Source organism: Lytechinus pictus, chromosome 3 (genome assembly GCF_037042905.1).
Source record: "Lytechinus pictus isolate F3 Inbred chromosome 3, Lp3.0, whole genome shotgun sequence".
NCBI classification, from domain to species: Eukaryota; Metazoa; Echinodermata; class Echinoidea; order Temnopleuroida; family Toxopneustidae; genus Lytechinus; species Lytechinus pictus.
Window position 1 is genome coordinate 5,062,686 of NC_087247.1, and position 14,411 is coordinate 5,077,096.

Consider the following 14,411-nt stretch of genomic DNA (forward strand, 5'->3'; position numbering starts at 1 on the left):
TAAATTGAATTAAATGAATATCATATCGGAAAATGTGGTGACATATATACAGATATAAAATAAAGTTTTTAATTTGCATATTAGTGTGGCATCACGAAAAGTAAGTCGGGTAAGTTTTAACCATCAAATAATGTTCACAGGAGTAAGGAGTTTTAGACATATTGAAAATCAGAAACTTGTTTCCGAAGCCGATTATTTATAATCCAAGGATGTGAAAGAGAAATGCTGAAATTAAGGTATTGCCTGTTGTGATGTGTGCATGCCCTCGTGAACTAGCGGTATCACTGGTATGTTGTGAAAAGTCACTTATCATTTGAAAAATAATAAATTGTGTAGTTTGTTTGCATTTGTGTTTCTTGTATTGATATTGATTAGATCCCCTCTTGGCCATTCAAAAAGCCTCATATTCCAAAGCTTCAAGGGGCTCCGCCCCCTCGAGCCCACCAGGGGCCCCTCATCAATATTTCGCTCGTTAGCGCCAGTGGAGCAGTACAGATTCTCAACAAGAAATGTGGCGCTTCAACAAAACTAATTGAGAATGACTGGCTTAGAAACTTTAGTAGATAACCGTGAATTGCCAAAACTATCTTTGTGGTTTAAGTGTAATAAGCTTTCACTCAATATAGATTTAAAAAAACCTTTATATATTTCAAGTATAAACACTCACATGGTAACGAACTTCCTTTCAATATAAACATAGATAATATTCCTCTCAAAAGGAAAAGAGAAACAAAGTTTTTAGGTGTCACAATAGATGAAAATTTTAATTGGAATGAACATGTACGTTGTATAACTACTAGTATTTCTAGAAACGTAGGTATACTTTACAAAATGAAAAACATAATTCCACATACAACTCTTATCATACTATACAATTCATTGATATTACCTTATATATCGTATTGCAACATAGTTGGGCAACATGTGCAAAAACTAAAATTAATACAATATACTTATTACAGAAAAAAGCAATTCGAATCTGTACTGATTCCCAATATTTATCACACACAAATCCATTATTCCATAAACTAAAGACTCTAACAGTATTTGACATAAGTTCACTTCAAAGTTTACTACTTATGTTCAAGTACGTAAATAACATGCTCCCACCTTCATTTTATACTCTGAATACATCTTATTCATTCATACCCTACCCGTAACTCTTCAAATTTCCATTTAATCAACCCCAAATTGCTTATTGCGCAGAGATCCATAAGACACCCTGGTCCAGATTTGTGGAACTCTCTACCAGAGTCTGTAAAACAATCTTCGTCTCTTCACTCATTTAAGGCAAACGTTAATGTTATTATCAGAATATTTGAAGTAAAAATTTTGTGTCATTGTATCCTTTTTTATCGTGAATTCATTCAGGGGTGTGAGTGGTCACAAATAAAAAGATCTGAAAAAGCTGAAACTTGTAGAAAAAATATGAAATAGAAAGAGCTCCCATACTTTTTGTACAGAGGAAAGCCAAAAATAAGCTGAAATTAAGCTGAAAATCAAAACGAAAAAAAATCTGAAATCAGATAAAAATCTGAACTCCCACACCCCTGTTCATTCCTCCTTCGATTTAGTTATTACCAATATCTCCATCATGACCACCATCATCTCCATGGCCTTCATTATCATCATCATCATCATCATCATATCACCGTCACCCTCACCTTTATCATCTTCATCTCATACTAAAAATATTGCATGAATTGATGTTTCGTATTTTAAAATATATGCCCATTCTGCTTTATAAATGTATCAATTAATCTAATTAGTTTTAGTTTGGAATTGTCATATTTTCTTCAAGCAATATGCTTATGATGTCAATCCTTCTCCTGCAAATTGTTAATATCATATAATAATTTGGTAGTTAATCATTTTTGTCTGGAATTATTATCATTATTTTTTTTTGTACACTTTATTTATGATTCATGCCAAAAATGCTAACATATTATGTTTATTATGTTATGGAAAATGTATTATATGAATGTTCCATGGATGCAGAAGAAAACAATAAATCAAATCAAATCACCATCATTACAACCAACACCACCACCACCACCATCATCATCATCATCATCACCATCATCATTGTCATCATCACCACCCGACCATCATCACCACCACCACCACCATCATCATCATCACTTTTATAGTCATCATCACCATGTATTGTCAACACTGATCACAGACCCTAAAATATTGTATCACAAACTCACCCGCTCAATACACGTATCATATCAAAATTGATCCTGATGATAAAATAAAGACTTTTTATGACTTTTATCTTCAATTTTTTTATTGACACAAACTGAAATACAAGACCGACTGCTCATCTTGCAATATACAAAATTACCCACCATTCTTTTTTTATTTTATTTTTATTCATGTAGTACTTTCTTTTTTCAAGATCTTGATGTTCGACAGAAAACGATAATAAAATATTCAGAATCATATTTTGAATCTAAATCTTCCATTTGGATAACTTTAGATGTTTATTTTGTTTTCTGCAAATTATAAATTACAAACTGTATCACTGTCTGCCATTTTTATGAACATTTCCATGATTTTTAAGAACATATTACATATTAGAATGAAATACATGATCATTCTAACTAAAAACATCATTCCAAGTAATTGAAACTAAAGAAATCATATGTTACTATTGCTTGATATTTTATAATATATTTCAAAGAACACATTATATAATCATATATGATTAAATATGTGATAATTTCTAACTTAACAATCAATTATTTGAAGTATTTGAAACTAAAGAAATCAGAAGTTGCCATTATTTCGCAACAATATCACTGAAGTAGTGTCAACAGAATAAAGGAGTGTCAAGAAAATAATTTTGTATGAATAACTGGTTCATCAAATTAAAAAGATACACGCAATTTATTCATGAAAAAACATTATAAACAAACCAAGTTTAGAATAGGCGTTTTTATCTATAACAATACCATACAAAAAAATTAAAGTCATTTAATGATAGACATATTTTTAGAGTCGGAAATAGCACAAGACGGACAAACAAAAAACTCTCTTTCTCTCTCCTGTTTTTTAAAATGGTTTCGTCAAAATTATTTGGGCATTAAAATGCCTATTTTTCCACATTTCTTTGATGATTGGAATCTGACAAACATTTACAAGACTTTCATTTTAGATCACTAATTAGAATCTCCCAAAATTATTTAACATAATTATATCAAACATTCTTTTTGTGTTCTAGCAATACCATGCACAATCAATATGCAATAACAAAAATGAAATTCACCATTTATACAGTAGGATATAGAAATACGCTATAAAACAAAGCAATAACAAATGACAAAAACAAACAAACAAAGAAACAAATATTATAATGGTTTCCGACTGTTTTCTGGTCTATAAACTTACATCAATATTATTCTCCTCGATGTTCCTACTTTTTTTAAAATGCTAATTAGTTTCTTCTTCTGTATCTTTTGCCGTCTCGACTTTTTCCTCTGACGAACATTTTACGGCCTTCAAGTTGTTGGTAGATTCATCATTCTGAGTCTTGGCTGTTATCGACAGGATACCGTCCTTATCAAAGCTCGACGTCAGACTTTCTGCAGGCGTCTCTTCAGGCAGCAAGAAGCTGTATTCAACATGGCTGTGGCGTTTCCAATGGTCGTCTCTGCCTTGTTCTTCCTGCTTTGCTTTCACAATCACCTTCCGACCATCTAGGCTTACATTGACATTCTCGGGGTTGAAATCACCGAGTTTCAGCGAGACGTTGAATGGTTTGCCAGGCTTGTCATCTGCTTCTTTCTTAGCAACAGCTCCTTCTGACAGTGACGACGTGTCAGTCTCGTTCTGCACAGCCTCCCTTCTGTAGGCATCATCGGCTTCCTTGACGTGGTGTTCAAGCAAGGAGACGAGGTCATCAGTAAAGACAGACTTGAAGAAGTCGTCGTTGAGAAGCTGTTTTCTTCTAAGAGTAGGAACAGGAACAGGAGAATACACAGGGCGATAGAATCCATCGGGAGAGAGTTCAAATCGAAGCATGTAACCTTCGCAAGGATCACCAAACTTCTTCTTTTCTGAGTCTGTGTCTTTCTTTGTCGCCTTGATGTTGGAGCTTGATGATGATTCTTTGCAGCTTGGTTCAGTTGAAGACGTCGATGGCTGTGTGTTAGGGTCAGGTGACGAAGCCTTCGAGGCGGTGGATGAATCTTTCTTTTCACCAGTTATCAATCTACCCTCGGGAGTCTTGTTGGTTGCTTCATCAGGATTCTGTGAGTGATGTTCAAGAAGGCAGATGATATCGTCAGCCAAGGCAGATCTAAACAAGTCATCACCAAAGATCTGCTGGAGTGGTGAACGAATGGATGCTACTCTCGACCTTTTGGGAGGTTGAGCGAACATGCTCCAAACTCTACCGTCATTGCGTCCTCCCCTTGTTGCAAAAGGACAGCGAAATGGACGACGATGTCCGTATGAGTGGTCTAATGGTTGACCACCATACCATGGGTTCATGTTTGGCATCCAGTGGTTGGGAGAGAATTGTGGCTCCGATTGGTAGAATCGGCTGGGATAAAATGACGGATAGAAAAATGGTTCCATCTTCACACTTCGATTGCTAATAACTGAAATCAACAATAAATGGTTGTAAAATACTGGTACTCTCGAATACTGAGGCGTTTCTCCTTTAGTGATGTGAGAAATAACTAAATTGTTCCAAGCGAAAGAGCTGATTTTATACGATTCTCATCAAAGCGGCGATCATTCGAGAGAGCGCTCGAATAGCGTTTCTATTTTTAGAGACCAGTCGTTCGTGCATGAACAATCCAGAACACTCGACAAGTTTCGAACTGGCATAGCGCCATCTACGTCTCATCTATACATACAAGTCTGTGAAAACTCGTACATGACTGTATATCCATGTATACACGATTAAGTCATTGCCAGATTATGATAAAAATAACCAATGGATGTGAAGAAGGGGGGGGGGGGGGGAGGATGGGGTCAAATGAGTATTTCTGTCTGAAATAGATATTAATTGAATGAATGAATGAAGCACATTCAACCAATGTACACACTAATACACACATAGGATAAACAAATATCTTGGCATTGAAAGTTTGACATGTAATATATAAAAACTGCATTTTAAAGGAGAAACTGATGAATAAATATTTTTTTTATTTAATTGAAATTGATATTATTATCATTAGAATAAAAGATGGATTCATCTTTTAAAGTGTAACATCATACTTGCTCTTACTTGATTATTACAAGATATATCTTTGTACACATGCATACATAGCAGTGCCTCTGATCTGATAAATAACTTTATCCGTGCATGGACGACGCAAAATGACTGGGGGGGGGGGGGAGGGAGGCGGTATCCCCCGTGATTTTCTTACAAGGTATACCAAATTAAAGGGGGGAGGAGAGTTTATTTGAAAGTTTTGATAATAATATCTTTGCCAGGGTCCACCACCACCACCAACAACAACCCCCCAAAAGATTACATTTTCATAGACAATACTATTTCTCCAAATTTGGAAAACCTATGTTGTCCTCAAACTGACTATAGTAACCACCATTGTCGGGTCTATGCGGCGGGGGGGGGGGGGGGGGGGGTTCAAGCCAGTGGCATACGCAAGGGGGTGGTTACAGGGGTTCAACCCCCCTTAATTTTTTTGGAATACCCAAGCCGCCCCTTGTAAAGACCTTTTTTTTTAGTGAAAACCGTTTTCACTCTTTTTTTTGTAGGGGTTTGCCAATTTTTCTGTGCCCCCAATTAATGTAATGCTGTATCAACAGGTTTAGTTGTAAATGTTTCGCCATGCCTTGTCGAAGGAGCTAATATCTCTATTATTGTTAAACTGCATGCTCACTGTGAATACATATTATCTGAGCTCATCATTCATCATTTCCAGATCACTTCTTACTATATAGTTCTTGTATGTTGGAATGAGTGGCTTTGGTTCCACGTACATGTATTTTATCCTCCAGAATAGGACAACAAGTTTCATAAGAAAGGAAAGCGAACAGGTTAGTTTGTTATTTGCATTGTGTATCTTTATTTTTTTTCATCAAGTATAAAATGAATATTTCACTTTCTTTTCCTGTTTGACAATACAGAAGCTATCCAATGAATTGCAATGGCAATAATGATTTTTATGCGTGTTTTATTGATTTTCGCAGTTTTCTCGGAATTTTGGAATTCGCAAGTTATCTGGAATCCGTTTCGAAATATGGAAATGAAGATGGAATGAAAAAGTACAACGGACATTTAACAATTATTTCCACATTTTAAGACTTGAAATTCTCGTAAAAGCCTTTGTAATGTCAAAATGTACTTATCGTCGACCTCACTACAGGCTACAATGCCACAATTAAGGAAATAAATCTCAATGAGAAATGTGGCCAAAAAGACCCGATGGGCTGGAAATAAAATTGCTGTGCAGTTTGCCAAGTATATACTAAACATCCGATATTTTTTTGAACTTGTAGACACGGGCGTAAATCTCGGGGGATGGGGGGGGGGGGGTACATCCCCCACTTTTCGGAGAGGCGGGGGGATGGCATGTACAATCATCCCCCCACTTTTCAAGAGAGAAAAAAATATTTTTTTAAATCATCAAATGGTTAATACTACTGTTAATGTGTGGATTCATCTTTAAATGCAGTCAAAGTGCTTTAATTGACCTAATTTTGCATTCTAAGAATGCAAAATTTCTCGCGTGGTCGCTCCGCTCCTGCGCTCAACCTATGTATTCTTACAAGAATTTGGCCGTGACAAATCCCTACGCTTAGATTATTATAAAGGTTACATCCACTACATCATGTGAGTTTAGTTATAATAAGTCCATATGAATATGTGATTCCAATGACGTACAAATATGATTACAACTTTTATCATAAACGAATTAAAACATCTTCTAAATACATTTTCGTGATTATGGGAGGGGGTCATCTGGTATATTTGTGGAAGCGGGGATTTTGTACGGAAAATATTTGGCCTACCGTAATTCTTCAAATTTTGAAGTATACAATGAGTTACTGAAGACATTGATCAAATCAGTGCCGTTAAAGGTCGAGTACACTCCAGGAAAACATTGATTTGAATAAATAGAGAAAAATCAAACTAGCATATTGCTGAAAATTTCATCAAAATTGGATGTAAAATAAGAAAGTTATGAATTTTTAAAGTTTCGCTTAATTTTCACAAAACAGTGATATGAACACCTCAGTGACATGCAAATGAGACAGTCGATGATGTCCCTCACTCACTATTTCTTCTTTTTTATTGTTTGAATTATACAATATTTCATTTTTTACAGATTTGACAATAAGTACCAACTTTACTGAACCACATAATATTAAACAATGCTAATTTCAAATGTTCAGGGAGGAAATAATCGTCGTTTCACTTAACAATGAGGAGAAAATTTGAATATTTCATATTTCATACAATAAAATACACAAGAAATGGTGAGTGGATGACGTCATCAGTCTCCTCATTTGCATACCGACGAGGATGTGCATAGAACTGTTTTGTGAAATTAAATGAAACTTTAAAATGTCATAACTTTCTTATTTTACATCCGATTTTAATGAAATTTTCAGTGTTATGGTTGTTCGATTTTTATCTTTTTATTCAAATCAACATTTTGTTGGGATGGACTTGTCCTTTAATAAAACATTCATCTTTATCATTTTATCCATTTATAGGGGACTTTAAATCACAGTAATTAACACAACAATGTAATAAATGTTTCATAAATGAATTTTGCTCAAAATTTGGAATGTTGCATCATCTCCCATAATCTTAAAGATCATTCGAAATCTTTCATTTACGTATTCATCATTGTGATAATTCCAGGTTTTGGAAGTTTGTGGCCTGTGATGGCCTATGATTATTCATATGGCACCCTTATTCCTGATAATCATGATCCTATTTTTTGTTTTCTTTCTCATCTCACCTTTGAACAAAACTCGACTATTCAAACCCTATTTTTTCTTTTTATATGTTTCTTGTAATTGATAATATTTTACCCTTATCATCCTCTGTATTTAATGAATATTATTTAAACGACCGACGCAACTTTTTTAAGGCTCGCTAACTACGCTCACCGCCGCAATTTTTCAAATTCAAATTCAAAAGTGGACAGGGGCTAGACAGGAATAACCGTTTCAATTTCTGGTATTTTCTTGTCCCCAACCAAAATAGTTCAGGCAGCGGAAGAAGTATTGTACAGTAATTGTTACTCAGGAATTTGGTCTAGAGAAGGACAATAATATTCCAGAATGAAGCTACAAAAAAGTCCCACGCACGTATATAGTTATAGATCTAGATAATTATATCGTTGTCATGTAGGTTCCTCCAAGGATCGTGGATTTTGGGGCAAATAGACGGAACCAAACGGGACGATGATAACAATCATAGACTATTTGGCAAAATATAGGCCAAACTTTCTGTTAATAATAGACCTAGCTGAAACAGAAGTGTACTTCTGTTAAATATTCATGACGCTGATGCTTATGATAGTGATAAAATGATAATTGCCAAAAATGAAACAGCCAATAATGCTATATCTGCTAGATCTATAGTAGTGCATAGTTGAATTGAAATAAGGAATCATTATCAGAACTAAACTATTATATTGACTTTTTTGTGTGTGTCTTTATGTTTCAGGTATATATTGAATGCTCAAAATATCTAAACAGCACTATAGCCAGTTCGCATTTGGACAGTAAAAAAATAATGGTGACTTTTTTGAGCTGTCGACATGAAACCTGGTGAACATGGAAACAAATCCTTCACGAGTAAGTTTCATTTTATTTCATTTCAAAATGGTTTATTGAGATAAAAACTTACATCGCAGCACAGAGCCGAAGTTACAAAAAGCTTTTACAATATAAAAGATTGAAATCATAAGGAAGCATTGTGTATAGTATATATAACAACAAAAACATAATACAATAAAGCAACAAATATGGTATATGACACAAAAATTATCACAAGACAAAATGTGTTCAGTATGACATTAACGTCGATTATCACACAAATAAAACAAAAAATACAAAGTCAGAGAATCAATATGAGTAAAAAAGATGATACATAAAAATTATGCAAAATAAACAAAAAAATTTCCAGATCGTGTACAGTTATTCAGTTAAGGATTAAATTAAATATAAGAATACACAAGAGATGAAGGATAAGGCAAAAAAAATATAGGCAGAATATAGCGAGGAGAAAGGGACAAAAGGATAAAGAAACGGAACAGCAAGTAGAATTAAAGGCGGAAGAAAAAAAGAAAAGAACAATAACACATACGTAACGAGATGGAGTAACTGATCAATAGTGAAAACAATAAATAATTGGGGGATACAACGTAAATATATGCAACGATACAAAAGAAGGGCAAAAGAGAACAATAGCGGGGCTACTAAAAAAAAAAAGAATCTGTTTAAGTTATAGATAATTAGAATTCAACAAAGTAAACTGTGAAGATAAAAAAATATATATATAAGTTGTATGTATTGTACTAGATTGCATCGTCACAAAAAAGGAAAGTGTTTGTGTTGAAGAAAAAAACAAACAGGTAAATAGCAGGAAAGGGGGGAAAATTGAGAACTATACAGAAAAGAAGAGAGAAGATGATAATGAGGAGGAAAAGGAATAAATAAGTTAAGAGATACACGGTGAAAAGGAAGAAGTAAGGGTAAAGGAAAAGGGACGGAGAGAATAGAAGGAATCAGATGATGAAGAAGAAGAAGAAGAAAAGAAGAAGAAGAACGAAAGGGGAGAGGAAGTAGAAGAGAAAGCGGGGAAAAGAGAGAGAACTAGAAAAGGTGATAAAGAGTCAAAGGGGAAGATGAGAGACGAAATACAGGCATTAAGGGATTGACAAGTCCAAAGAGCAGGTAGGATGGACTCTACAGTACTCACTCATCACTTATTCTGGTTATTGTTTAGTGTACGAGTTTACCTGTTGCTCAATTTAGATATTCATGAAACTATGTATTCCAGCGAGTTGGTTTGTGAAGCCAAGGTTTGTCATGTTTGTGCCAGGATTTGTATATAGGCAAAACTCAAACATTCAATTCCCCATAGGCGCCTAACAGCTTAAAGCTGATGTATTGGCACCCAAATGTTGCTTATTTTTTTACGTGATCGGGATTTTATCGACTGTTTCGAAAAAGATGCCATTTAGGTTGCTCTTTATTTACAACCGTTCAACATTTTGCTTTCTGATGTTATAGACTTGATTTTCGTCCGACTATTTGTTCATTGTCATGTTCGTTTAATCTCGTACAATCATCGTGCCCGATTTGCGCATCATAATGCCGATCGATCGTCTCGTTCGTCTACTCTAAGTGGAGGTGCCGTGGTCGAGTAGTCTAAGACGCGCCGCTTGCTTGCAGTTCCGAGGATCGGGGTTCGATTCTCGGCTGGCACGGCACTTATGCCCTTGAGCAAGGCATTTTGCGGTAAGTTAAATCTTATTTACACTCTTTTGACAATTCATTTATACACATCTATCACTTAAATATGTCTTGTTCTTATTATTCGTTATCAACATTGCTGTAATAGGTTTGGTTTTATTTTTACAGAACAAGACTCCCACGCACGTAGTGCAGTTAGAGACATATAGCGAAATTACCGTAAAATTTAGATAAACGAAAGGGGATAAAAACAAATTACGCCAAATTTATAATGATAATAATCAAACTAGCAGCAGCATTGGTTTGATATTTTCTATTGATAGATCTACGTCACAAATAGACAAACCTACATTCAGGATGATTAATAGGAAATGACACCATTCTGCAAGGTTGATTTTAAATTCGAGATCTATGTGGTGCATTTTTATGTAAATTGAAATTAAGAAATGTGATAAAGATGCCAAACAGTCGGTCATTACAACGAACGTAAATTATTACCAATTTCTTGTTTATTTTACAGATGTGGGATTGTGATTTATTTTCACGTGTTGGGGAGAAGGTTATACAGCCACGTCGACCAGGAAAACTTCATGAAAAATGAACCAAGCTCTGAGCAATTCACTACGCCTGTTGAATGATTATATAGGCCGATAACAACAACTATGCCATGCCGATACTCATGAAACTGAACATTTTATCAATTTTTTAAAGAGGAATGATTATGATTCTTTTCGTTTGTCTTTTGATATCTTGTAAAGAGTGATAAACATGTAGACCTTTTGGTAAGAATAATACTAGATATGATTCGAGTGGTAATTATAGATATTTTGACGGTCAGGCTATTTAATGTGTGTTTTATTTTACAGGTTTCTGTAACAAAATTGATTTGTCAAAATGACAATAAGTAATCTCTTTCAATCATGAACTTAAATAGTCACCATGGTCACTTTCGCCAAGTTTGCCAATCATCCTCGTCAACAACAATTCCATATCGTGTTTTCAACTAAATATTCATCAATGGGTAGAGGGTAGTGGGTTTCACAACATCACCTGGCACATTCTATGCGACCAAACAACCTTATTTTGGACATTTTGGAGAGCTCTGATCGCTCCAATCCGGAGAAGTTGTCGGAAATGTGGCCCGTATCCAGTGCACCCAGTTGCCTCACCATGGTCAACGGGCATCTTAATTACTATGAGGTTGAAATCAAGTGAAAGAAAGAAAACCATCAGCAGACTATAAAATGAAAATGCAGAACAACAACAGCATCAATCTCTCTTATGTAAGGACCTTATTGGACAACTTGGATACAAACTGTCCACATCGAAGATCTGCACTCCTATAATCGAGCAAGGTAGTCTTATTAGACTGGCTACACACTCTACTGCAGGTCTGGGACTGGGAACGATTTTTGAGTGGGGGTGCTGAAGTAAATTTGAAAAGAAAGAAAAAAGGGGTATCATTGCAAAATGGAGTTGAAAATGGTCCCCAACAAATTTGAAAAGAAAGAAGAAAAAAAAAGGTTTTCACTACAAAATGAAGATCAAATTGGGTCCTGAGAAATTTGAAAAGCCCAAAAAAATTAAGGGTTTTCACTAAAAATATGGACATCATTTTAAATCATTCGTCGCGAAAAATTGAGTAAGTAAATTGAATAAGTAAAGTAATTTTGGGGGGTGCTTCAGTAGGGCCATGCCTTCACAGAAGATTGATGTCAACAGGATTCAGGTTCAAACCTATATAGAGAAAAGTATAAAAAGTACTACACGGCCGATTTTGTGAATATGATCGTAGTCGAGACTCTAGTATGAAAAGGAAGTTGGAGTCAAACAGACAGTCATTCATTTCAGAAGAGGTCTTGGGTCCCCGTCCTACAAAAGAAACAGTCTGGTTTGACGAGGATGACGAGGAAATCTCCAGTTTGCTGTTAAAGAAGAATGAACTATTTGCAGATGTCTCATTCGAAGCAGGACACTCTCTTCCCTGGGGGAACGGCGCAAGAAACGAAAAGCCCGTGTCCGAAATCAAGATGCTTCTCTCGATCAAGCCCATAAAATAAATGTCCAAGATGCGGCAGAGTATTTCGAGCATTGGACTCTACAGCCATCAGGGGCGGATCCAGCTTTTTTTTTTGGGGGGGGGGGGGGGGGGTTCAGGGGGTAGTCCTAACTAGAGACTGAAGTTTTAAGTATATGTTAGTTTTTATTGTTATAAACAAGATAAGGTATCTCATGTGGTCTTAATATATAATGCGAGCGCGAAGCGCGAGCTCAAATTCTTTGATATTTTATGTCCTTAGACCTGAAGATTCTGAGGAGATTTTATAATCATGAAAAAGATAAGTATCCAACTAAACAATGCGAGCGCGAAGCGCGAGCCGAAATTTTATCATAGTAACGTGAAAAGGGACTCAATTAGGACTGTTTTTATATAGTGATTAATGAAGAGGATACAAGTATCACCAATTAAATAATGAGAGTGCGAAGCGCGAGCTCAAAATTTTTGATATTCCGACCTGAAAACTGGACAGTCTAAGCGCGTTTTTATTCAAATACAGAAAAAGCTGTGTGTCTCAAACAATTAAATGCGAGCGCGAAGCACAAGCTCAATTTTTTTATATACTGACATGATAAAGGAGCATTTTGACAAATTTTGGTAAGAATTTCCAAAGAGGATAGGTAACTCACAAATCAAACAATGCGAGCGGGCAGCGCGAGCTGAAAATTTTGAAATAAACAATTTGTGTAAAACAAACAAAATAATTAAAGCTTGATGTGCGAGCTAAAATATTGTGTGCAAATTGATTTCAGATCTGGATATATAAGTGTCATTTAATCCGCTTGAATGGGATTCATTGGCACAGGCAATGCGAGCGCGAAGCGCGAGCGAAATTTTTTATATAAAGTTCTTTTTCCAATTCTTCCCCTCACCCTTTTCTTGTTTCCTTTCGGGGTCGGGCCGGCCGTTACGAGGTTGTAAATTACACATCCTGGGTATGATACCTCTTTCCTACTTTTCTTTAGTGTTTTTCCTATAGTACACTTTTTCTGCAGGTTGTCAAAAAATAGGGGGGGGGGGCGGGGCCGGCTCGGCCCCCTCCTGGATCCGCGCCTGGCCATGAGAGATCTTGTATCTTATGAATAATCATCTTTCGATATATTTGCATGAGTGTCCTTTGACTCACTTTACAGCCACTCACATTTACTACCTGTCTACAACTAAAACTATGACAATTTGAAAGTATACCTGTATGAATATAATATCATAACAAATGTAGAAATAATCGTGATCAGTGGACATTTTTCTATTTTTTTAAACATCCCCTTGTCTTCCTCATATACATTTTTTTAGAATTAACAGATGCAGTCGCCGTTCGGCTTCCATTTTATAAACATATCCTCCAACACAGCCGTTCACCTAATAGTCGACAACGCTCTGCATTCATCACGGTCATAGATCAACAAGTCACCTTCCATTTACCATCTTCGTGATCACTCTTTCATCATCATATATAAAGCAAGTCGTTTTCCATTTACCACTACCTTTTTCAAAACCCTGTCATCACGGAGCAACTTTAATCACTCTGAACGTGAACACCCTCGCATCATTGTAAAACAAGTTCCTCACATTCACCCTTCCTCTATCAGATATAAACATAATAAAGGTAAGTGATAATGTATAATGTAAGCTGTGATTTCTCGCTTTGACACTAATCAAAAGCCATGAAAGGCCATTATTATTCTATAAAATACATAATTTAATGCAATGATATCCTTTTGAGAAGCAAGATAAAGAACGAAATGAATAATATTACAATGTAGAATTTTTACGATTCCGAAAACGACCACAAAATAATGCTGAGAGATATCAAATTTAATTACAAAAATATCTTTGATCAGGCAAAGTTGGAATGGAAGAACCTCGAAATTAATATTTAACAAATTGGAAAAAAGAGTTAAATGTAAATTAAGAAAAATGTAATTGT

General features: G+C 35.4%; 1 protein-coding gene across 1 annotated transcript; it reads right to left on the minus strand.

The window, feature by feature from the left end:
- Positions 1–761: 761 nt before the first annotated feature.
- LOC129256579 (uncharacterized) lies at positions 762–4,758 on the minus strand. Its single transcript, XM_054894747.2, has one exon. The coding sequence runs from the start codon at positions 4,585–4,587 to the stop codon at positions 3,439–3,441; it is 1,149 nt and encodes a 382-aa protein (XP_054750722.2). The 5' UTR covers positions 4,588–4,758; the 3' UTR covers positions 762–3,438.
- Positions 4,759–14,411: the final 9,653 nt, after the last annotated feature.

Bases quoted from the DNA above. Each gene is read 5' to 3' on its own strand.
- LOC129256579 (XM_054894747.2), bottom strand. From the start codon at position 4,587: ATGGAACCATTTTTCTATCCGTCATTTTATCCCAGCCGATTCTACCAA.